This window comes from Lithobates pipiens, unplaced genomic scaffold (assembly GCF_037356315.1).
Source record: "Lithobates pipiens isolate NorthernLeopardFrog02 unplaced genomic scaffold, aLitPip1_a1.2 Scaffold_27, whole genome shotgun sequence".
In the NCBI taxonomy this organism is placed as follows: domain Eukaryota; kingdom Metazoa; phylum Chordata; class Amphibia; order Anura; family Ranidae; genus Lithobates; species Lithobates pipiens.
The window spans coordinates 151,614,737-151,641,092 of NW_027507788.1; the positions used below are offsets into that span (position 1 = coordinate 151,614,737).

The 26,356-nt window shown below is 43.4% G+C and overlaps 1 protein-coding gene across 2 annotated transcripts in view; it reads right to left on the bottom strand.

Annotated features, from left to right (window-relative positions):
- Nucleotides 1–1,733: 1,733 nt before the first annotated feature.
- MORN1 (MORN repeat containing 1) overlaps nucleotides 1,734–26,356 on the bottom strand; it is a 536,457-nt gene continuing 511,834 nt past the window's right edge. For both annotated transcript variants that reach the window (XM_077457667.1, XM_077457666.1), the window contains exon 14: nucleotides 1,734–1,942. In XM_077457667.1, coding sequence (XP_077313793.1) covers nucleotides 1,791–1,942 — 152 coding nt within the window. In that variant the 3' untranslated portion in view covers nucleotides 1,734–1,790. The remainder of the gene's footprint in view (nucleotides 1,943–26,356) is intronic.

Consider the following 26,356-nt stretch of genomic DNA (forward strand, 5'->3'; position numbering starts at 1 on the left):
CACATCACAATTAAACAGCCCAGCTACAACTAGTTAGATTTTTGCTGTTTTTCTGTATTCAAAATATGGTATGAAGGTAGGTACTGACAATGTTATCTGCATTTCATCTGATACATCAAGTCCATGTTTCTGCTTTGATTTCAGGTTCAGTAATGGAGAGAATCCCATTTAATTTCTATGCATTTCGTTTTGAAAACAGTATAAAAAAACATACAAATCATGTACAAAATACAATACTGTACAAATGCTTTACGCTCCACATGCACAAAATGCATGTAATAGCTTTTTGTAGTAGCATTTTAAAAGTGTGAAGAAGCGTAATACCCCATACACACTATACAACTTTTGTTGTTGGATTTCCTTTAGATTTACCAAAAACATGTAGTGCAAAGGCCTAGCTGATTATATATAAATTGAAACGCTTAAGATTTGACTTCATATTATACGGTTTTAGTAAATCTGAAGGAAAAAAGCTATAGAACATCATATAGTGTGTATCCAGCTTTAGTGTTTTATTAGTGTTTTTGCAGTAAAAGGAAAAAAAAAGCGAAAAAAAAAAACACTATTAGTAGCCTATAGGAGCGTTCAGAAGGGCTTAGAAACATTTCTGCTAGTAAAAATGCTCCACGAAACTCTACAAAAACAATTATTTTCTGTTTTTAGGCACTGAAGCTCAAAAAACCCTAATATTCTAAAGCAGTGTGCATGGACAAATAGGATAACACTATTTAGCAGAAAAAAAATGCATCAAATCTTCTAGATACACTTGCACACAATTTGTGAAGGAACTTGGCAGGTAGGTTGTTCCAGTCATCTTGGAGAACTAACCACAGATCTTCTGTGTAGGCTGCCTCAAATCCTTCTGTCTCGTCATCTAATCCCAGACAGACTTATTGTGTTGATATCAGTTCTCTGTGGCGGTGTGTTAAGCGCCTTTCATTTCAATGGGCAGCATAAATTGTTTATTGGCCAATGAAATGAATTAACACCCGAGAACTTGACGCTGCTAAGTGCGGGTAAAAGCGGTACTCATGTTTACCAGCGTCCAGCATATTTCTGCTGCCAACAGAAAGGCATCTGTGGAGCATCCAGTGTGCATGAACCCTAAGGCTTGGTTCACATATATGCATATCAGGTGCATTTTTACCTGCATCTGATTTGCATAACATGTGAACTGGATGGGTTTTCTTTGGAGTTGGTTCAAACATGTCCGGGGCAGCCGTGATCCATTTTTGAAAAGGGTCCTGTGCAATTTTGGGTCCAGTTTAGGTAAATTTTGCATCTGAATTGGTGTACAAAACCGCTCCGGACATGTGTGAACCTAACACACGGGTTTACATACACAGTTCTGCAGGCATGCTTATGTAAAAGGAGTAGAGTGGCAGGAAGAAGAGTGGCAGCTGGATCTGGGCTTTTATTAAACCTATTTTATACTGCCGCACTGCACACTGCGTTTTTTGTGCAGGTTTCAACAGTTTCCTATAGACTTTCTATGATGTCCCACATTTTGGAGTGTTTTCTGAAAGCACACCAAAACACTGGACATAATGGAAAATGTATGGAACACCACTGGTAATCCGCCAAAAAAAAAAAAAAAACACCACACCCATGCTGCAGCCGCGCAGTGGCCAAACTGCAACACAACAGTTTTAAAGCGGCCTCAGATATTATTACAGGCATTGTGAATTGTGTACATTTGACTATGCAAAGAAAAATAAAATTTATAACAAATGTTTATTCAAATGCATTTATTTATAACAAATATAACCAAATTAAAACAGAAGACTATTTCATGAGTTAGGAACAGTAAGCATATCTGACTTCCGAGTATTCTTTCCTTTTCCATTATCAGGAATAAGTCTGACAAGTTTGAAGGCTGTTTGGACGGTGTGACCCAGGAATGGTGGACTGGTGAGGTCTTCAACCATGATCACATATTCTCCTAGTGAAAAAGAAAAATCAAGAACTTGAACTGGAAATACATCTATAAATTGTATCGAAAAGCAAGAAGAAAAATGTAATATATTACATGATATCAGTCATTAGATGTGGTGGCTGACTTAGCAGTCTTTTTGTTTATTTTCACCTGGTGATCCTGACACAGGGTGACAATGCTTACTAACTCTACTGTATCTATTGGGAAGCTGTGTTGTCACACTAAGCTGCTCACTGCTGATTTGAACAACAAAACTCTTCTCCTCTCCATAACATAGAGAGCAATAGTTCTGTAGTTTGTAAAGTTGAACTGAGCAGGGACTGATAACACTGCTCAGGATTTCTGTGCAGCCAAGGAAGAGTGCACGGGTATGTAAACTCTAAGCCCTTGTACACACGGTCGGACATTCCGACAACAAAATCCGTTGGATTTTGTTCGACGGATTTTGTCCGAAACTTGTGTTGCATACACACGGTCACACAAAGTTGTTTGAAATTCCGATCGTTCAGAACGTGATGACGTTATTTCGTTACGACGGGACTACGTTCAGGCTAGTAGCCAATAGCTTTGGTCTAGGAATTTGATCTGAGCATGCGTGGCACTTTGTCCGATCGGAATTCTCTACACACAATCGGACAAAGTCCAATCGGATCATAGTTACATAGTTACATAGTTAGTAAGGTTGAATAAAGACACCAGTCCATCCAGTTCAACCTGAGTGTCTACAAATGTCCCCATCACTGTACATTGCACACTCACATCGGTCCCTACCCTCAATCCAAGGTCCCCATTTATATACTAAGGCCAATTTTGGACAGAAGCCAATTAACCTACCTCCATGTCTTTGGAGTGTGGGAGGAAACTGGAGTACCCAGAGGAAACCCACGCAGGCACAAGGAGAACATGCAAACTCCAGGCAGGTAGTGTCGTGGTTGGGATTCAAACCAGTGACCCTTCTTACTGCTAGGTAACAGTGCTAACCACTACACCACTGTGCCGCCCAATGTCATCATGGATCATGTTGTCGGAAAGTTTTATAGCCCAGCTCTAAAACTTTGTCCGTCGGATATTCTGACGGAAACAGTCCGATGGAGCCCACACACAGTCAGATTATCTGACAACACTGTCCGATCGGACATTTTCCGTCGGAATGTCCGACCGTGTGTACAAGGGCTAACAAAGAATTTCTCTTGTTTGTGTTTTTTTTAGTAATCATATTTACCTAGGTGGATGCAGCATTGGTCAGATGCTGCATCTGTCTCCCGCTGCTGGCTCCAAGACTGAGAACTGAGCGATTAAAGATCACTGATCGCTCAGTTCTCAGTGCTTTATGAGCAGAGAGTTGGTGACCATCTGCCCCCCTCCACACTCACTTGAGTGCTGGGCTGTGGAGGAGGCGGGTGCGTCTTCCTCAGGCTCTCAGCGTCTCGCTGATAGGGTGAGCCAGACCATATGGTCGCGATCTTTCCTAAGCTTGGACGTGCTCTGTAACTTCAGCTGACAGCAGTCTTCAGCCCGCTGACGGCTGAAAATGGGTCACAGGAGTGCAGTTCGTTCTGCAAACAAGCTTTGGCTTTACTTCTCACTAACCCAGTGGCCCTTTGCTTGCTTGCTGGATCTGGCCCTTGAGGCATTGTTCCTGTCTCTGACACGAACATTTGGGCACTCTTGCTTCCACTGACACCAATAATGGGGCATTATTTCTCCCACTGATGCCAACAATGGGGCACTATTCCTTCCAATGACTCCAACAATGGGGCATAATTCCTTCCACCGAAAAGAATGGGCCACTATGCTTCCCACTGACACCAACTATTTCTCCTGCTAATACCAAAGATCGGGCATTGTTTACTTCCACAGGGCACAGTCCAGCCCCCCTAAAGTCTAAAGGACAGTAAGCTGGCCCTTTCTCTAGAAAGTTTGGAGACCCCTGTACCTCTTCAGGGCATTGCACTGTCACAAAAATTTAAGGTGTGATCATAGTAGTGCACACTTTCTAATATGAATGTTGCTATAATAATTGTAGAAAGAGGTATGGCTGTCGCAGAGTAGGAATAGACAAATTCACTTGTGCAAGTCAGAACTTGTAAAATATTAAGGCAATTTCCTAGGAAGCAGCAATTAATTTCACTGGTGAATATGATTAGTGAATTTGTCCAAAGGACCTGTTAGTAGTCCATTATTGAATGTAGAGTGTGCTGCGGAATCTGAAACAGGAATCCCAGTTTGAAGCAATCATGGGGCAAGAATCCCCCACCCCATTTGTGTCACTGAATGCTAGGATAATAAGGTTTCCACAACTGCTTCTGAAATAGGAATCCTAGTGGAAACTAATGGAGATCCAACTTTAAAATTGCTCCTTTATTAGGGCTGAGTACGCCATAAAGTTTAGGCTTCCGGTTTTGTATGCTCTGCATTCAATATTTATATGGTAAATAGCCCTCTTGACTACTTTTGGACCACTCATATTTAAGAAGAGCAAAAAACATCTTCAATTAATCACTCAGCCCTGTTGGAGCATTCATAGCGATTTGCAATGGAGTCTGGAAAAAGTGACGAGAAGGGTGAAGGGAATGCAGAGAAAAAAAAAATGTAGCTCAACCAGTTCTTTCTCTAGTTTTCTTCAGTATATTTTAGGGGCTTTCACACCACACTCCTTCAAAACCTAATTCTACAGGACTCTTAAAGAAAAGAAATCACTTGCTGCCTTTTCTCGCATTGCCCAACATGCTCTGAATTGCATGTTTGCATTTAGGGTTACTTGTTATTCTTTATGATTAGGTTGCAATGTTGGAAAAGAAGAAAAGTGTCTGGAAGAATAATTGTGTTGCAGTTGTGCCTGGAAGAAACTTGTCTTGTGTTATAGCAACTGGCTTTCCCTGTTTATGTTCTTGAAATATTTATTTGGTTGCTTTGATTATGCAACCCAGGCAGTTCTTTCAGATCCATTTATAATACAAATTTAGCTTTTTGGCTTCAGCTATACATAGTGTGAAGTTGATTTATGACAACTGGAGCAAGAGTGAAGATGTTCAGCATAGTAGCCTAGGGCATAACATTGGGAGGTGAAAGAAGTAAACGATGTAAAGGGTTGGTAGGTTCCCTTTAGAACTACTTGTCTTGGATATTAGGGGTAGATTCCCAGGTGTATAGAGGAACCCTCTCTGCTTTAGAGGGGATTTGGCTGCTTTGATGTAATTGATACATGGGCTCTCAGCAAGAGTAAACACCAGTAAAGTCTGAAAGCGACACATGAAAGTCATTTGTTTCAGCGTGTTGTCTCAGCGTAGAAAAAGAAATGCAGTGCCTCCAAGTATCATGGAAAGTATTGGTACTACAGATGGTGCAAGGAGACCACCTATGACTAAAGGCACTGCTCATCTATTTGATTTAGATTGGCGCTTGTGTTATAAAAGGTACACAATATGGCCAAAGGTTTGTAGATACCTGACCATCACTCATACTTTAAGGCAATAAGCGTGCGGATACCCCTCTAAATTATTTAGTACAGGCAATTCCAGTGAAGGAAACTGTTATTCCTACAGCATACAAAGGCGTTTTAATTATATACTTCCAACAATGTGGCAACAGTTTGGGGAAGGTCCTGTTCCAGCATGACTGTGCGTCTCTCCAGGGGTGCAATTAGAAACCACTGGGCCCCATACAGGCAACTTGACATGGGGCCCCATAAACCCAATGCTTCAGTTATAAATGAACAGAGTGAGTGATCAGTACGGATCAATCATTGTGTTCATTCATTCAGGAAAAGGCTGGTAAATATGACATATTTACCAGACCCTTCCCAACTCTCCATCTTAAAGGATCTGATTGTGTGCTTGGGGGGGGGGGCACAGGGGGGCTTGGGCAGCCAGGGGAAATGTACGGTGCACAGGTAGGGTGATTGATGTGGCGGGGGGGGGGGCAATCACCGGCACCAATTCCCTGTATGGCTCTCTCTGCAGCAGCTGAAAGCCAGCAGGAAGGAGAGGAGAAGTCAGCTTTCAGCTGCTGCACAGAGAGCCATACAGGGGATTGGTACAGTAATTGTCTCCCCACCGCACCGATTACCCTCCCTGCTGGCCCAGGCCCGAAACAAGAGGACTGTGGTGCTCCCATATCCATGGTCCTGCTTTTCTGCACAAAGCCAGATCCATCAAGATGTGGTTTGATCACTCTCATGCTGATTACATTTAGCCCTGATCTTAACCCTGCTGAATACCAGTAGAGAAAATCATAATGCCAGTTGCGAGCTAGTCTTTTCATCCAAGATCCGTACCTGACCTCAAAAATGCTTTTTTTGGTAAATGAGAACAAATTCCCCCACACACTACAAAATCTTGGAGAAAGCCTTCCAGAAGCATCAATGCTGTTATAATCTCAAAGGGGAGCCCATTATTATTATTTTACAGGATTTATATAGCACCGGTAAGACAAAAATAATTCCATAGCTCAACTCACCAACCAGTCTGCTGACCAAACAAATTAACCTGTCTAACCGTCTGTTAAAAGCAGGGGTTTAGTTAGCACACATTTGCAAATGCAAGTGAAAGCTGCAAGGCCTTGTCACGGCACCCTGTGTTTCCTGCAGTCCTAATACTACAAATTTATAAGTGTCTCCACAGTGGAAGCACATGCATGGAATGGATAGATGTGGGACAGGTGAGCCTGGAAGCTGCCCAAGTAGGAGCACACTGGACACCCAGCAAGAGCACAATGGCAGCGAAGGTGCCCAGTGTGTCCCTGGACCACATATACAAACAGTTACAAAAAACTGACCACTGCCCACACCCATAACTGGCCTTCACAGTAAGAAGCACATGGAGGGCATATACATGCAAGACAAAAACAATTCCATAGCTCACCAAAAAGTATTCTGACCAACCAAATGAATCTGTCTAACCGTCTGTTAAAAGCAGGGGTTTAGTTAGCACACATTTGCGCAAATGTGTGCTAACTAAACCCCTGGCATTGCTGGGGCTTTCAGTTAGCTTAGATACTAAGAAAACAGTTCTCCTTTTCATATATTTCATATTAAGTATGACTACCATTTTAATTGTCGCCTTATCAGAGCTATTTTTAGGAGCTAATGTATAACAATTTAATTGAAATTAGAGTGGTCTTCTCAACAACCAGGTATCATCCTTTAAATAACAAACGCCAAATGGTTGCTAATGGAAACAGCTCCATGGTCACATCAGTTTGTGTACATCAGCCGCTTGGTTCACAAACACAGTGTAGAAGTATTTGGCATTCAGCACACCATTCCTTTCATGCAGCAGATTTAATAAGCGCTAAATTAGAATAGCTAGGAAGGGGTGCGGCAGTTCCAAACTCCGTAATTGGCCCATTCTACAAGAGGCATAAGTAATGAGAAGACAGATGTCCCTGATATGTAGGCACAATGCTAATCAAACACCTGTGATTAGGAGAGGTAGAAGAAGCCTCTCTATTAATGCTAATCAGCACTAATCACACTATATTAAGAGTAGAGCAAACAGGGTCCGTTATTAGCATAGAAGAATCTCATGTGCACCCTGAATCTCTAGTGTTTATATTTTGCTTATTACTAAACAAAATGTTTTCAATTACCTGAATCAATTCACTCCAGCACAATGGGCGCCATCTTTGCAGCATCTTTTGTGAATACAAATGTGCCTCTGAGGGAGTGAATTGCAGTTCACAACAGTAACTTTGCATTTATTATAGTTTAACCACTTCAGCCCCGGAAGATTTGGCTGCTGAATGACTGGGCCATTTTTTGCCAAGGTATGCTCTGCAATTCCTCCTTGTATAGGTTTGATTATAAGACCCTATGTCTATCTGTAAAATAGTGTCCTGGAACACCAGGGGCTTGAACTCAAAAATAAAAAAATCACTGGTGTTTCACTTTCTTCAGTGCCAGTCTCCCCATATCTGTATACTCAGGAAGCCTTTAATTTCACAGATGTCTGGTGGTGGCCTCTCTGCGATCTACAGAACATTCTCCAGAATTGATCTGGTGTACTCCGGGGGGTCTGTCTTCTCCAGGATACGGGATGTTACTATTATGCCTAGGGGTATATCTGACCATGCTCCCTACAACTAGGGTTGTCATACTTTCCATCAGAGGGCCTGTGGTGTCTTTCTAGATTCTGGTTATCTGACTCAAGGGTGGACATGCCATGCAAGGCGGATATGATCACGTTCTGGAACTCACAGGATTGCTCTGTCCTTATTACGGTCACTTGGGATGCATTTAAGGAATGTATTAGGGATCGTTTTCAGGAACACATTGGGAAGGTCTGAAAGGGGGCTTGCAAAGAAATACAGGAGGCTGAAGCTAAGGCTATGGCCACGGAGGCTGTTTATGTTAGGGATTGTGATCCCCAGGTCTTTTCCTCCCTTCGGGCAGCCCTGGGGGATGTGTCCCTTATTCGTATCTCATCTGCTCCACCAGAGCCAGGGGATTTTCAAACAAGGGGAGAGGAATGGTCGTCTTTTGGCCTGGTTGTCACTGGAGCACTCCTCTCCAGTGTCTATTTCCCATAGTCAATCCTCCACTGGGGACATCCTAACAGATCCAATGCAGATAAACACCCAGTTTGCCTCATACTATCCAGAACTGTACAGCTTCAGGAGAAATTCACGAGTATTTAGACCAGGTGGATCTACCATGTCTTACAGACTCCTCTAGGGAGAGGCTAGACAGCCCCCTGACCCTCAAAGAGATACAAATGGCTGTCTCTGCAGGGTGGAAAGACACCAGGCCCAGATGGATATCTGGTGGAATTTTTAAAACAGTACGTTGATGATCTCCTGCCTACATACCGAGAGGTGCTTATAAAAGCCTGCAAGTGTGATGAGCTGTCGCCATCTTTTTTCGAAGCAGTGGTAGTGGTCCTCCCTAAGCCTGACAATAACCCTGAATTGTGTTCATCCTAACGGCCAATCTCTCTCTTAAATGTTGATTTAAAAATACTTGCTAACGTACTGGCCAACCGATTGAAATCTGTGATCACGGCTTTAATCCACCCAGGCCAGTCTGTGTTTATGCCAGGCAGAGGGACAGACATAAACATACGTAGACTATTGACACATATGGACAGGTCTGTGGAGGACAGTCTGGGGGCAGTGGTATCCCTGGATGCTGAGAAAGCATTTGACTCGGTTGAATGGGAGTACCTCTGGGCTGTCCAAAACTTTTGGTTTGGGCACGTTTTTATCAAGTGGCTGCTTCTGATGTATGCCTCTGCCAGGGCTCGGGTGCACACCAACAACATTATCCCCAGCCTTTCCACTGGGCAGAGGCACCAGGCAGGGGTGCCTGCTTTCACTGGGGGTTGTTTGCGCTCGCAGTGGAACCCTTGGCATTGCGGATATGAGCTGAATCTGCTAAGGGAATCAAAGTGGGGGTGGTAGAGGAGAAAATATCCTTGTATACAGATGGCACTATCCTGTATTTGAGTGATGTCTCCTCTTCCCTTCCAGCAGCCCTACAGATAATTGATGTTTTTGGATCGTATTGGGGAATTAGGGTCAACTGGGATAAATCTCTCATATCTTGAATTCTTCACAGCCTTGACCACTTATGCAGAGCCCGCTAGTCTGGGTGGACAGCTTTAAATACCTAGGGATATGCATGGGCAGACCGGTCACTGGGTACTTTGGCCTCAACCAGATACCCTTGCTGATGTAATCCTCACGGCACTGTATGGACTGGAAGTCACTCCCCCTTACTCCGATTGGCAGGGTAAATTTAATAAAAGTGATTTTTCTCCCTAAATGTGTGTATTTCTTTAGAAACTGCCTCATCTTTATTACTGGATGGGAGTCCTAGTGACGGTCCGCTGGTGGTTCTCGCAGCCAAGGACAATCCGGTGGTGACCTTGGAGGCAGCGATCCTGGGGTCATACGCTACATTCAGCAACCTAGTATTCTGCGGGGTTAGGGCCCACTCTGAGTTAACAACTTTAATGCGTACAACAATAACTGTCTGGCATCGAGCTAGGGCATCATATTGCTCTCTGGAGACCTTCTCTCCCCATACTCCTTTGTGGGGCAAACCCAATCTCCCTCATATGCGCAGGCTGCGGGTGGCAAGTGGCACACTGTATCTGATGGCAGGCTGTGGGTGGCAAGTGGCACACTGCATCTGGTAGCAGACTGCTGGTGGCAAGTGGCACACTGTATCTGGTGGCAAGTGGCACACTGAATCTGGTGGCAGGCTGTGGGTGGCAAGTGGCACACTGTATCTGGTGGCAGGCTGTGGGTGGCAAGTGGCACACTGTATCTGGTGGCAGGCTGTGGGTGGCAAGTGGCATGCTGCATCTGGCAGCAGGCCATGGTGGCAAATAACACGCTGCATCTGGCGACAGGCAACTGTGGAAAGTGATAAACTGGATTTGGTGGTATGTGACAACCTCAGGCTCCCACTGATTCTGCATTATGGTGAGTTGAACTATTTCACTATATATTACAAAGTATAATAGAAATAATAGAATTTAATCATCCTGACACCATATCAAGCATGGTGTCAGGATGATTTTAAGTGCCAACACCAGCCATGTGCCTGACAAATCACCGCCACCGCCAATTTCCCCGTTAACCCTGAGACTACATTTCACTCTCACCTTTTTTTTTTTTTTTTGGGGGGGGGGGGGGTTGTCCCTGAATGGCAGTTTGGAAATGTGGTCATCCCATGTTGCTGCTGGTGAGAGATCGCATAGCAGGTGGTATTGGTAGTGTTGCTGCTGCTCAGAGGCTGCACGGCTGGTATTGTTTTAGCAAAAAATTGTTTGCATTTTCATTTTGTTTCCATAAAAAGGCCCACCAAAATCCTCAGCACCAGGCCCATGATACTCTTAGTCTGGCCCTGTCCCCATCTTCTAAATTAACTAAGGTTTTTACAAAATGGCAACAGGATATCCAATCCCTCTCTGATGAGGACTGGGAAAGTTCTGTTTCCTCCTATGTTACCAATCTGATCTCTGCTAGAGATTGTTTCATACAACTAAAATTTTTACACAGGGCTTACTATACGCCACTCAGATTGGCAGCTATCTACCCGGATAGATCCTCGCCCTGCCCATGATGTGGTGACCTGGAGGCTTCCTTTATACATATGATATGGTCCTGCCCCCTTCTGCAGAGCTTCTGGGAACAGGTTTGGGGATGTTAACCAGGTTGTGGGGACCACACTTCCACTAACGCCTGAGGTCATGTTGTTGAATGTGATCACGGAATACCCTGAATAATGTCTTACCTTTGTATAAAATTATGTATATCAACAGGAACTGTCTAAGTAAGTTTGACAAAATATGGTCCTCCTGGATAGATTTCCGGGACTCTTTACAGCTGGAGATTTCTCCACCCAGCCCGGAAGCGGACCCTTAGGTTTATCTACAATACTGGGCCAGGTGGACCTTACCCTGGTTGTCACCTGCCCCCCCCCATTCTCTCCTTCCCCCTCTACATATCCTCCTTGCCCCCCCTTCATGTCCTCTCTGCTGTACCTTTCTCCCCCCTCCTTTCTTGCCTCCACCCCCCTGTATCTGCCCCTCCACCCCCATTGGGTATCCTCCAGTGTCTATCCAAGACTGACTGGTCTGGGTCAGAATGTTCTCCTAGTAAATATCCTTTTCTAGTAACCCTGTTGGATATGGTTGACTGGTATTCCCCTATACAGACATACAGTATGTAAACAATGTATACTGACCATATTTTTGTAAATAAAGTTCTTTGTAAAAGAACCAGTCAGGATAGTATTGTGGAAGGTGTCACTGCTGAAGCAATTAGAGTGTCAGAAGTCATCACAATTCTGACAGCTGCTAGTGGACACAGTGATATGGCTTTACCAGATAGGAAATTAGGGAAAATCAGGGACATAAACAGCTTTAAAAATCTTACAGAAGCTCTAGACCTCCCCTACTCTACAAAAAATGTAAAAAAATAAACTAGCACAACCCCCCTCCCAAAAAAAAATCTCCCTCTAGCACAAATCCTCTACCCTCTCTACCATATCACCTCTTCCACCACCAATTCCCCTGAATCACCACTCCTAGCACACACATACAAACATCCCCTCCTAGAACAATTATTACTCCCTGCTGTCCCACAAATTCCTCCTCCCAACACAAATCACCTCCCCCATCAATCTCCTCACATTGCCCCCCCCCCCACCTCAAATGATACCACGGTGCCCAGGGCAGCCGCCCCTCCTGCTTATAAAATTATATTCTTGGAGTACATTATGGGACACAGGATAATATTCTGGAACATTAGGTAACTTATACTGCCACCTTCGAGAGAACTAGACACAGGCAAAGAAAAGCTGTAAAGAAAGCCTAGTTTCCAGTACCAGACTCGTGATCCGCCAGGTCAAGGTAAGTATGGTTTTGGCGGTCAAGCAGATGAACAGGCCAAAGACTGAGCCTGCTTTCCAAAACTGCCAGAATGTTGCATTGCAACAGTCTGAAATTATATTGGGCACATGGGACAGCCTCAAAAGAGGCCACCATCAAGCCAAGAACCCTCATGCAAAAGGGTAAGGTTGGTGTATTTCTGAAATTTGTCCTGTGAAAAGGTAAAACTTGGACAGGGCCATATCCTGGAACAGTCCCAGATACTCCAAGCAATAAGATGGTTAAACCACATACTTACTGGAGATTTAGGATCCATCCAAGCCTATATAGAATCTGCACAGTTCATTGAACATTGGCTGAAAGAACTTGCACCAATTGTTGCCTCAGGAAATGGTGGTCCAAATATCTCACAATGAGGATGCCCTGAGATTGAAGCAGAGCAAGAACTGGGGCTAGCGCTAGTGAAAACTCAAGGTGCATAAGACAGGCCCAAAGACAAGGGCCATGGATTAGGAATGTTGCATGCCCATTCCAAAACCCAGGTAGTTGATCACTTTTGGGGCAGTGAACAGATTGGAATACAAATCTTGGATCCTCTCTCCCTCTGGGATCATGGTTATAACCCATTGAGAGAGAAGCTGCTCCAGAGCAGCATGGAGGTCCCCAATTTTTTGCAGGGGCATTGCCAAATTTGATAACATAAAGCAGGCCAGAGGCAGAGACCAACATTCTAGTCCTAGCTCTCTGAGGCAAGTGTCTGAAATGTCCTGCAACCAGGTAATCCCAAAGGCCAAAAGATGCCCTTCCATTTTTAATAGTGGGGTCATCCCTTCACTGTGAGGAGGACTTCGCTATAGACATAGTGGATTTGGGAATCCAAGGCTTATGGCAAAATTGGGTTCCAGGCATGGCCTTGGAGCTAGAAGATTGAGAGAAATTAAGAAGCTTGTTTGTTTTTCAAAAGCAGAGGCTTTAGGTGCATGAGATTTTGTTCACTTTTTGTGGGGCAAATACTTCTCCTCCCTGTGATTTCCTTGTGCCTAGGAGCACTTTCAATAACACTTTAGAGTAAGGTTAATAGCATTTCATGACTGTCTTTGAAGACAGCAGAAAGCCCAGAAAATAGGATGGTTGGTAAGGAGAAGGCAGGGGGACTGAGCCAAGTCCTTGCATGTGTCCCAACTCAGAAGGCATTTGTGCAGGCTCATTGGTGGTGCCTGACTGAAAGCCCAACAAGACATAAAACACTAGATTTAAAATGAAAAACTGTTCTCTCCTGCTGAATGTAGCTGAATACTCTCTTGTGCCACAAATGTATGGCTAAGAAAAAAAGGCCTGGCAAGCCATAAGCTTCACAGAATTCAATAAACACGCATTACATCTTCCTATCTGGGTGTACAAGGCACCACAGAGCACCAATAAAAAGAATGCACATTGCTGTGTGTTACGGTAACATATGCATTACTGCAACACATAAGTGTGAATCCAGCTTTAAAGCGGCAATATACACACACACACACACACACACACACACACACAGCATGTAGAAGTTTGAAGTTGCCTCAAATGCAGGGGCATGTTTATAAAAGGCTTTAAAAAGTTGGTCTGATTTTTTTTTTCCCTGTTTTTTTTCTGTTTAAAGGTTATACCTATTATAAAAGGTTGTTTTAAGGTCAAGCTCAATATTCCCATTCATTACTTCAGAACTTTTTATAGCAATTTTCATGTATTTTATTGAAATTTTCAATATTTATAAAGTTGTAAAATTGGAATTTGAGAAAACATCTTGCAGGATTAATATGGCCGTATATGAGTGTCATAATTGCTTGTATCACAAGTCTCCCCCTTTTCTTTTGTATAAGATCAGCAGTTTTATCCTGTTTTGTTCCAGTTTGCCAGATTTGCACACCAATTTTGGCACAAATCCAGCAATTTTTAACTTTTAAAAGGCCGTTCTCTGGTTTTGTCTGCATATTGCTCCTTTGGAATTTCCTGGGAAAGCAGTGGGTGGATTTAACAAAAAGAAAAAGATGACTTAAAAGGTTTCAAACCTGATTCAGTTCAACACTACTTTATAGACAGGCCCCAAACATAGGAATATTTGAAAGCAGGATGCCTCTGGTTCCATTCATCCTTCTAGAGCTCCCAGGAGCTCTCAAGCGTGAGTGCTTAAATAGTATGCAAACCCAACTCTCAGCTTGGCAACCTGAACTCTGCCAACCCCTCCTCTCTTAGCTGGCCAGAAACACCCAGGACATCACCATGAGATGCTGAAAGGGGACAAGCAAAGATCCCATTTCTTTTTTTTTGTTTACCATCAAATTTTTTTCTTTTTAATGAAAGGTATCATAACAGATATTTGACAATATTAGACATTACTTCAAATAATTGATCATAAAAGATTGTTCATAATACTTGTTCAACACATAATATGAGAAAGAACAAAACAATGTACAACAGAAGAAATGATAATAGCAAAGATCCCATTTGTAAACTGGTGGCTACCAATGAACATAAAACATCCTGGGTTTGGGGGTTTCCTTCCAGGTGCTGTGAAAGACGAATGGATGTGCATGCAAGCAGTGCTGGATGCCTGTAATCACATCAGACGTTCAATTAATTTGTTGAAAGTGAGTAATGGTTAACCACAGATTCACGATTCCCCCTTGTGCACTGCATTGCCAGATGATTTATTACAAAATGTTCATAATACAGGGTGGGAGGAAGTAATACCTTCCCATACTGGTATCTTGGCATTAGAGGTCGACCGATATATCGGCCGGCCGATATATCGGCCGATATTTGCCGTTTTTTAAATAATCGGCATCGGCCGATTGTGCTGATAAAAAGCCGATTTAGAACTACAGCGGGACTTTGAAATGACTTCTGTATAGAAGTCAGTGTGAGTTGCCTGAGTCGTCATAGCAACACTTTCCTCCTCTCTGGGCAGACTGCCAAGAAAAGAACTAAATGATACAATGTTTACACTTGAATGAATGAAGTCATCTCTGTGTGTAGAAGTTCTCAGTTTAACCATTTAAAGACTAAATCTTTTCTGACACTTGTTGCTTACAAGTAAAAATCCTGTATTTTCTGCCAGAAAATCACTTAGACCCCCCAAAAATTATATATATTTTTTTAGTAGAGATAAAATAGCGGTTGTTGCAATATTTTATGTCACACAGTATTTGCGCAGAGGTCTTTCAAATGCATTTTTTTGGGAAAAAAATACACTATTTAAAAATAAAATAAAAACAGTAAAGTTAGCCCATTTTTTTTTTTCTTCCAAAAGTTTTGACTACCTGTTTTTATTTAATACATAGGTTTTTTTTTTTTTTTTTAAATCTAAATCATACATACAAGTAAACTGATTGGAGGTTTGTTTTGTTTAATAAATGTTTAAATGTAAGAAATTTTCTGTATCACTTATGAAGGCTGCTTTCACACTAGAGCGTTGATGGTAAAACACAAGTTTTAGCGGCTCTTTACCATCATTTTAGCGGTGCTATTTGGCTGCTAGTGGGGCACATATAACCCAGCTAGCGGCCAAGGAAGAGGTTAAATGCGCCCATGAAGCACTGCTGCCAAATCACATTGCATGCGCTTCGGCAGTGGTGCCCATTCATATCAATGGGCAGGAGTGGTGGAGGAGCGGTATACACCACTCCAAACGTGCTGCTTGCAGGACTTTTTTTTAAGATCCTGGCAGCGCATCGCCTCAGTGTGAAAGCTGTCTTTCACACAGACTGCAGGGGAGCCATTTTGCAGGCACTTTACAGGCGCTATTTTTATTCCAAAAGCGCCTGAAAAACGCCCCAATGGGAAAGGTGTGTTAGATCAAGGGAGATTAAAAAATAATAATAATAAATAAAAAAGGAAAAAAATAAATAAATAAAATAAAAATCGGCCTAACATATCGGCCCAAAAAAATCGGCATCATATATCGGCTATCGGCTGCCATGATTTCTAAATATCGGCATCGGCATCGGCCAGAGAAAAACCCATATCGGTCGACCTCTACTTGGCATTATGTCATTTTGGTGAAGAAGGTCCTGTGCAGAAGAAGAATCAGCACACCATCTGTGTTGGTGAGGATTCACAGAAGAGAATGTCTATGCTTAAAATAATGTAGCCTGGTTCTAAGAATGCCAACACAGAGGAGAGTGTGTTTTAAAGGGGTTGTAAACCGTTGTTTTCTTAAATAACAAACGTCATACTTACCTTCACTGTACAGTTAGATTTGCACAGAGTGGCCCCGATCCATCTCTTCTGGGGTCCACCGGCGGCACTGGTAGCTCCTCCCCGCATTGGGTTTCCACGTTGGGGGCTCTCCTTGGTGGATACCCGTGTGGGCGCACTCCCGAGTCCTGCTTTTGCGTGTATTCACACAGAAAACAGGAACCGGAACGCCCCCCCCCCCACGCCCACGTCATTGGATTTGATTGACAGCAGCAGGAGCCAATGGCTGCACTGCTATCAAGCTATCCAATCAAGACACGGGACACCAGCTAAATCTGGTGTGCTAGTTCCCAGGCAGAGAAAGACAGCATTCAGGTATTTAAAACGAGGGGGTTGCAGCACTACAGAAGGTTTTTCACCTTAATGCATAGAATGCATTAAGGCGAAAAACCACGAGGGTTTACATCCCCTTTAAAGTGCACACGTGCTACATTAACAAATTAGACATCGTAAAGTAACAAAGTGAAGCTATCAGTTTTATACATTATATGGCATATACTACCAATATGGTAATACAATGGTCACTTGGTAAATGGTAAAGTTTTTCTCACTGCTTAGAAGAAACATAGACACAGCCGTGTCTACAGAATCATTCCTTACAGACGTAGCTGAATTCCATAGATGTAACTCCAAGACAACACAATACAATTAAACATTTCCTATAAGGTAAGGTTTACATAGCTAGAAACAGGGCATAGCTAAGGGGTCAAGATAGTCTTTTCTGCTTTGCAGCTTCAAATTAATTGAATGGAAGTGATGGGTATAGCATGGGCCTGCTATGTTACCACTGGCAGATATGAGCTCATGAAGAGGAAACAATAGAGTGCTTGGCATTCATTAGGAAACTATGGGATTCGTTTATCAAAAACAAAAAGACGGTGCATTGTGGAAATGTAGTTGCACTCGTTTTCTCCAGAGCTTAGTGAATGTGGCGAAGCTTCACTTTGTAAAGAATAACCAATCATGTGCAAGGAAAACAAAAATATATAAAAAAAAAAAAAATAGCATTTTTGCTTGCACGCGGTTAGATGATTGAAATCAGCAGAGCTTCACCGCATTCACTAAGATCTGGGGACAATTAGTGCGACTGCACTTGCCAAGTGCACAGTCTATTTGCCTTTAGTAAATCAACTCCCATGCATCCGCTATATTCTGCATATATTTACTGGACAGTGATGGCAAGCAATGTCAATGAAAGCAGATGACTACACAGGCAGCTTATTTTTGCCACTCATGGGCAGGGGAGTGGTGCACTGTAGGGTAGTCCCAGAGGCATATCTTGATGCTAGTGGACACCAATGCAAAAGTTTACCTGGGGCCTCACCAAGCAGCATGACATCACCACGCTCACAAACAATAATCCTGCACATACGTGATTGAGCCCAATAGTGACTGTTCCACTGTGCTTATATGGATGTGCCTCCATAGCCATTCTGCCCTCTATGACCGGGTTCGCCCTTACAGTACTGCAGAAATTAATAGAAGAAAGAAGGCGCACTGGCCTAGTGCACAACTAAATATAAAAAAAAATGGTAACTAAAAATGACTCATAAACACAGGTGATAAAAAGCGCTCATACACTCCTAGACCTCCTAGCACTGCCAGTGGGGGGAACCTAGCCTAGGTTTCCACTGGCTGACACGTTTCGAAGGAGAGCCACGCTCGCCCCAGTCCACCTCAAGCCTACTCTGAACCCAAGCACCATTTGGCTACCTTCAAAACTGTGCATGCGCAGTTGTAAAGCTGACCTGTGACGCAGCTGCTGTAATTTTCAGTCATTTACAGACAGGGTAAAAACATGCCAAACTGTCCGTAAATTTACGGGTGGTTGGCAACCCTGTACCCCCTCCTGGTAATGACACATATCTCCCTCCAGTAGTGGCTGGTACTGTGTGAGTTGGGGGGGGGGGTGCAGCAGAGAGACCTGACCACAGACCCTCCTGCCCATCACTCCAGCCACCCCACACTAATTCTCCAGCCGCTCCAGCCCACCACCTTACACCACTGACAACACCACCAACCCCCCGGTTACTGGCTCACCCTCTCGCCCCCATCAGCTCCGCATTTAACCTGTGCAGGTCAAGGCTGCGGCGGCAGCTTCCCCATCTGTCTCCTCCATGTGCCGGCAGTCACTTCTCCTCCCAGCCAATCGGGTCTTCAGACTCCCGGCCAAAGGGGTCTGAGGGCCCGCTTCCTGATTGGCCAGAAGGATAAACAGGAAGACATTAGTGAATATTCATTTGCTAATGTCACACAACACGGTGGGCTCCAGGTGTAGTGCTCTACGCCCAGAGTCCACCCTTTGTTGGTAGCCAATTAGAGTCTCAGTCTCTAAACATGTGATTCTAAAAAAAAAAAAATAATACATAGACGTTCATGCGTCTGGCACACTGCATGTAGATTAGGGGGCCTGACACATGGATTAGGGGTGGCGGCGCCCATGCACCCCTAATGGACAAGCCACCACCGTCTCCCCCCACAGTTGTAACAAATCAAACTCCTCACCAAGGTGTTAACAGAGGTTCGCCCCCCTTAATGCATGCAAGGAATGCACTACAGTAAATCAACACCCAGCCTTTAGAACCACTTCAACTTTGGAAGAAAGCTCCTATTCTCCAACAAATGATGTGTTAGACATGGCCATCAGCATGAAAGGCTAGATCTGCTATAGATGTATTTGCTTGTCTCTGACAAGGTCTCAAGTAATCTGATTTGCACATTTTGGAAACCTAGTGGTGCAGGACCAAGTCTATTGACTGTAGCAAAAAGAAGGGTTATAGCCGGCAGCACTGATCAGTGTATTCTGATGGCGGGGAAGTCTCCCCACAGTCAGAATACAATAGCTCAGTAGAGAGGATTCTCCCATTCACATCGAGTGTGTGGATGGAGGAATCACGTCAGTTATGGACAGCTTTCTTGTTCAATCTGCTGGTTTTAATGAGAATTCTTCCCCTCTCCTTGACTATATGTCACTTTCTGTAATTAAAATGTGTACATTTCCAGCTTTGACTGTATGTCTTGGCTCAGCTAGAGAGGAAGGCTAAAGGCTTTAAGGTGCAGAAGTTTAGACTGCAGCTGTTGAGGGAGAGAGGAGAGAATATCAGGGAGATAAGATGAGACATGATCCCTGTAAGTTGAAGTCTTTTGTGTCTGCCTGGCAGCAGATTTGTCCAGTCTCCTCTCCTGCTACTTTTTTCTGTCTCCTTAACCACTTCAATACAGGGCACTTATACACCTTCCTGCCCAAGCCAATTTTCAGCTTTCTGCGCTGTCGCTGTTTAAATGACAATTGCATGGTCATGCTACAAGAAGAGCGACAATTTTTACCAAAATACTTTTTGTATACTTTTATGCCATTTTTAGATCTGCGATTTTTATCAAGACTGCAATATTGCGGCAGACAAATTGGGCACGTTTGACACATCTTTGGGACCATTGACAATATACAGTAATCAGTGCATTTTTATAGCAATGATGGCTGTATAAGAGGTCTCTGGCAGAGAAGGGGTTAACACTAGGGAGTGATCAAGGGGTTAACTGTGCTCCCTCACTGTGTTCTAACTGTAGAGGGGGTGGGACTGTCTAGGAGGAGAGAGAGATTGCTGTTCATAAATAGTATGAACACACAAAATCCTCTCCCCTAGGAGAACTGGTATCTGTAAGTTTACACACACACAGATCCTGGTTCTCACTCTGTCACATGCAATCGAGGGTGCCCAGTGGTCATCGCACCCGCCGGGCACTCGCATCGGCTCCAGGCACACAAGGGTGCATGCCCCTAGTGGCCAGAAGGCGAAGCGACGTAAGGTAACGTTGTTTTGCCCAGCCACGCCATTTTGCCGCAGTAAAACTGCAGTGGCTGGTTGGCAACCAGTTAAGATAAAAAGCCTTCTGTGTGTAGCAGCCACCCCTCAGCCCCCTAATAATGGGCCCCATCTCTGTCCAGTAATGTCCACGAGTGTCTTGGCTATCCGACTCTGATTGGCTGAGACACAGCAGCAGCACCATTGGCTCCCGCTGCTGTCAAAGTCGGTTAGCCAATCAGGAGAGAGAGGGGGCGGGTCATGGCTCCATGTCTGAATGGACACAGGGAGCTCTGACTCAGCCTGGGTGCCCCCATAGCAGGCTGCTTGCTGTGAGGGCACTCAACATAAAGGGAGGGGCCAAGAGCACAAAATAGGAACCTGGGAAGGAGGTTTGGGGCTGCTCTGTGCAAATCCATTGCAACTGAGCAGGTAAGTATAACATATTTATTATTTTTATAGAACAAAAAACAAGACTTTACAATCACTTTAATCTGTGTTCTTTAGGCACAGTCTGGGTCAATCCTTTTGCTTCCTGCCCGCTCAGCAGCAGTAAATCTTGAGGCTGCCAACAGATTGGCCTCTAGTGACTCACTGATTATCGGTACAGTGCCGAGAATACAAGGCAATTGAGGCTGTACAGAGCAGGCTGAGACAGCGTCTTACTGGATTCTAAACAGTTTATTTTTAATGTACACATCTATACCTGAAAAAGGAACCAGCCTGAAGTAATATATTAGAACTTACATTTCTTTAATTAAAGTGGATATAAACCTGATTCATGAAATCTGACCTGGGCACATATATCTGTAGTTTTTACTTATCTCTTTCCAAAGCTCTGAGTTCCGTGTCTTTCTGCTGCTCTGTTCTTCTGTTATCAGCATGATAACTTCTCACAAGCTCTCGACACAGGAGATAAAAGCAGCCCAAAATTTGTGTCAGGGAAGTAACTTAGAGATAGATAAGGAGAGAGCTTGTCTATTCACAGCACAGCTCTCTCTGCAAGTTTCTTAATTCCTCTGCCCAGTTGAAGGGGGGGGGGGGCTTTTATGCCTTCCCTCCAATCAGTTCACACAGTGTATGCCCCGACTCCACTGCTGAAGCAGGAAGAAAAATTTCTAACACTGTGTGCACTTTCTAAAATAAAATTTAGAAAGCTGAAGACAGCAGATTTACAAATAAAACCTATGTAGGGGATTTGCTTCATCTCTGTGTATCATCTGAGGCCGTTCACTTCAATGGGGATATAGAAGGGTTTACATCCACTTTTTTTTTTTTTAACCAGTTTCCGACCGGCGCACGACGATGTACGTCGTCCAGTTGAATTTGCCGCCCTGCCATCATGTGCGCGCCGGCGGCGGCGCACGCGCATGCCGGTCGGGACCCGCGTGAGTCTGGTTGCGGGCTCAATCACCGCGGGGATACCCGCGATCGTCTCACGGGGAAGGAGAACGGGGAGATGCCATTGTAAACAGCCTCTCCCCATTCTGCCTAGCAACAAGTGACACTGATCTCTGCTTCCTGTGATTGGAGCAGAGATCAGTGTTCCCTAACACAAAGCCCAGCCCCCCACAGTTAGTAACACGCCCTTAGGACACACTTAACCCTTACACTGCCACCCACTGGTTAACCTCTTCACTGCCATCGTCATTTACACAGGAATCAGTGCATTTGTATAGCACTGATTGCTGTATAAATGATCGCTGATTGCCGCCATTACTAGTAAAAAAAAAAAATATTAATAAAAATGCCATAAAACTATCCCCTATTTTGTAAACGCTATAAATTTTGCGCAAACCCATCAATAATCGCTTATTGTGATTTTTTTTACCAAAAATATGTAGAAGAATACGTATCGGCCTAAACTGAGGAAAAAAATTTTTTTTTAGATATTTTTGGGGGATATTTATTATAACAAAAAGTAAAAAATAATGCATTTTTTTCAAAATTGTCGCTCTTTTTTTGTTTATAGCGCAAAAAATAAAAACCTCAGAGGTGATCAAATACCACCAAAAGAAAATTTTGTTTGGGAGCCACGTCGCACGACCGCGCAATTGTCAGTTAAAGCGACGCAGTGCCGAATCGCAAAAAGTGGTCTGGTCATTGGCCTGCAAAATGGTCCGGGGCTGAAAGTGGTTAAAGTTCAACTTTAAGGTACTGCTCTGAACTGTAGATTTAAATCCGTTTGGTTCTATGGCTTAGCGCACATCATAGGGCATTAAACTGCTAATATAGTATGTATAGTGTGCAGCCAAATGCATGAAAAAAAAAAAAGACTTCATCCCCTCCTTGCTGTATAGATTACCAATTAGAGAGGGACAGCATTAGAGGAAAGCCCTATCTCTGCAAAAATGATGTCACAACTGCACCCTGTACCAAATGTTTATTTGTAAAATAAGGATTATTTTATAAAGTACGTTACCCACTTGCCGACTAGCCACCGTCATTATACTGCGGCAGGTCGGCACATTCCAGAGAATCGCTGTAGCTGTAAGTCGGCCTTTTAAACAACTTTAGCAGGCACGTGCCCACTGCGCGGCAGGGAGCACGATGCACGTGCCTGCCAGGCGCGATGACCGCTGGCCACGCATGAGCCAAGGCACGAGAGCCAGAACGGGGATGTGTGTGTGTGTAAACATACACATCCCCATTCTGTCAGGAGAGAAGAGACAGATCGTGTGTTCCTACTCAGTAGGAATAATGATCTAGCTCCTCCTCTACTAAAGCACATCCCCATACAGAAACAAGTAGCAGGGAACACATTTAACCCCTTGATCACCCCCTGGTGTTAAAGTGAGTTGTAAACCCACTTTAAGAAAAAAAAAAAAAAAAAACTAACACCAGCAAGAAAAAGGCATAATGAGCTAGCTCATTATGTAATACTCACCTGAAATCGAAGCCCTCGCTGCGGTGCCCGTACACTGCTCCGGCGGCCGACATCACTCTCAGGGGTTACTTGAATCACAGCGCCAGAGCCACAATGACGTCACTCATGCGCACGGTAACGGCACACTCACTGAAGCAACGGCACATACGTGCCGTTGCTTCAGTTTGTGTCAGCGTGCAAGTGCCGACGACGTCGACACATGCAAATACAGGGGATATTTCCTAACCATGCAGGTTTAGGGGATATCCAGTGTAGCTACAGGTAAGCCTTATTATAGGCTTACCTGTAGCACAAAGTGGTCTGTAAGAGTTTTCACCCACTTTAACCCCTTCCCTACCAGTGACATTTACACAGTAATCAGTGCATTTTTATAGCACGGATCGCTGTATACATGTCAATGGTCTCAAAAATTTGTCAAAAGTGTCCGATCTGTCCGCTGCAATGTCACAGTCCCGATATAAAAAAAAAAAAAAAAAAAGCCATTACTGGTAGAAAAAATAAACATGCCATAAATCTATTCCTTATTTTGTAGACGCTATAACTTTTGCGCAAACCAATTAATATACGCTTATTGCGATTTTTTTACCAAAAATATGTAGAAGAATATATATCGGCCTAAACTGAGAAAAATATTTTTTTTTATATTTTTTTGAGGATATTTATTATAGCAAAAAGTAAAAAAAATATATATTTTTTTTTAAATTGACGCTCTTTTTGATTATAGCGCAAAAAATTAAAACCTCAGAGATGATCAAATACCATCAAAAGAAAGCTCTATTTGTGGAGAAAAAGGACATCAATTTTGTTTGGGTGTAGTGTCACATGACAATGCAATTGTCAGTTAAATTGACGCAGTGCCGTATTGCAAAAAAATGGCCTGGTCATTAAGGGGGAAATTCTTCCAGTCCTGAAGTAGTTAAAGGATAGAAATCATAATTTTAAAAATGTATAAATTATCAAATGAAATAAAACTGACCCAAAACTATTATACCCGGCCTTTAAACAATTTCTTGTTTTTTTATTTTCATCTTGCAGTATAGTACATAAACAAATAATACCCTTACATATTAAAATAGACTTTTACATGCTGCATACGGTGGCCCAAACCTTTCATGTTATATGTTATATAGGCCAGGCAGTGCTAATGTGATTTTAGAGAGCATATTGTGTATCATATGTTTGAAGTTTCACAGAAAATATAAAACATATGCTTTCATCTGATCTTTGACACTGCCTTTGCTCTCCATACTTTACATAGATCAAGTTCTTTCAATTTAAAAGAGTATTAAACTTATAGGCATACATTTAATATTTTGTAACTTCTATGTGATGTGAATTCTTAGATGTCCGCATTTGTTTTCTTTTTTTAGACTTTCTTTTTTTTTTCCAACTGTTGATCCTGCCAGTAAGTCTGCTGTTTAACAGAACAAGCTCTTCTGTAGCAAGTAGCAGTTACAGAGAGGCGACAAATCATTTAACAGGGGTGCTTACAACAGATTTATTAATTTATGTCAAACCTTTATCCAAAAGGACTTTGCTGCAACTGCTTATAAAGTATCAGCAGGAGTTTGGCCTCAATTTGTGTATCTAAATCTGCTAGTACATCTAACACTGCCCTCCTCCTGGACTGACAATGCCCTGTGCTCCTTCATCCAGAGTGAGGGGCACTCTAATACAGAAGGTGTGTTATTGGCCATATCACCAGGTGGTTTTAAACCCGATTCATGAAATTTGATCTGGGCACATTTATCTGTAGTGTATACTTATCTCTCGCCAAAGCCCAAAGCACTGTCCCATGTATTTCTGCTGCTTCGTTCCTCTGCTATCAGCCTGATAACGTCTGACAAGTTCTCTGAGATGGAAGACAAAAGCAGTCTGAGATTTGTGTCAGGGTCGGTGCTATAAACAGATTAGCAGAGAGCTTGTCTTGTTACAGCACAGCTCTGAAAGTATCCTTGTTCTTCTGCGGAGATGGGGCATATGCCTTTCCCCCAATCAGCTGTCACACAGTGTATGACAAGACTGCACACCCAGTGCTGAATGAGGAAGTAACAATTCTAAGACAATGTGCACTTTCTAAAGAGCAAAGCAAGCTGAAGACAGCAGATATACAAATAAACCTTATGTAGGGAGATTGGTTTAATCACTGTGTATCATCTGAGGCTGTTCACTTCACTGGGTATAGGAGAGGGTGTACAGCCACTTTAAAGTGGTTATAAACCTCTTACATACTCTATACCCAGTGAAGTGACTGGCCTCAGGTGATACACAGAGATAAAACAAATCCTCCTACATAGGTTGTACTTGTTTCTCTGCATCCATAAAATTTATATAGCTTGTCTGAGATGTCAGATAAAAGGGGTGGAGAGCTGAATTTGCACTCTACAGAGCTCAGTGAGGAGAACTCTGAGCGCTGATTGGAGGGAAGAAACACACCCCCTTCACAAAGAACACAGAAACAGAACTGAGGCTGTCAATCAGCTTGAGGTTCCTGCCCTGTCACCTTTTTCCTCTTGGTGTGGGGAAAACTTGTCAGAGTGATTCATGTTGACAGCAGACGAAAGAAGCAGCAGATAGAAATTACACTTACCGCTCTGGATTTAGATGTAACTGTTTGTGCCATACAGACAGCAATATGGTTTAACCCTCATAGCAGACTTTATAGTCAGCACAAGACAAGAATTTCACCTTGCTGTGTGGTCCTTTCACTGTGGACACTGAGGTAATATTAAATTCATAGGTGTGTGCAGCCTATTGCATTAGGGTGTGCACCCCAAAGCTCAAACCCTTTCGCTTTTGAGACAAAGAAAGGGACTGAGAACAGAGATTTCCCAATCCCTTTCTCTGTAGCCTCAGCTGCACTGGACAGTGAATCAATGGGAAGTGGTCTGTGCTGAGCGCCTTCCTGTTCATTCACAAACTGAAGCATAGTAGTAGTTTACTACTATGCCTCAGTTATGAATGAACACAGTGAGTGATCAGTCCCAATCACTCATTGTGTTTATTTAGAAAAGGAAGGGGCTGGTAAATTACATATTTACTGGCCCCTTCCACGACTCTCCACCCTGAAACAACCCGCTGCAGCATTCGAAGGGAGAGAAGGGACATGGGGGGAGGGGGGGTCCCGGGAAGCAAAGGCAATCTGCACCGC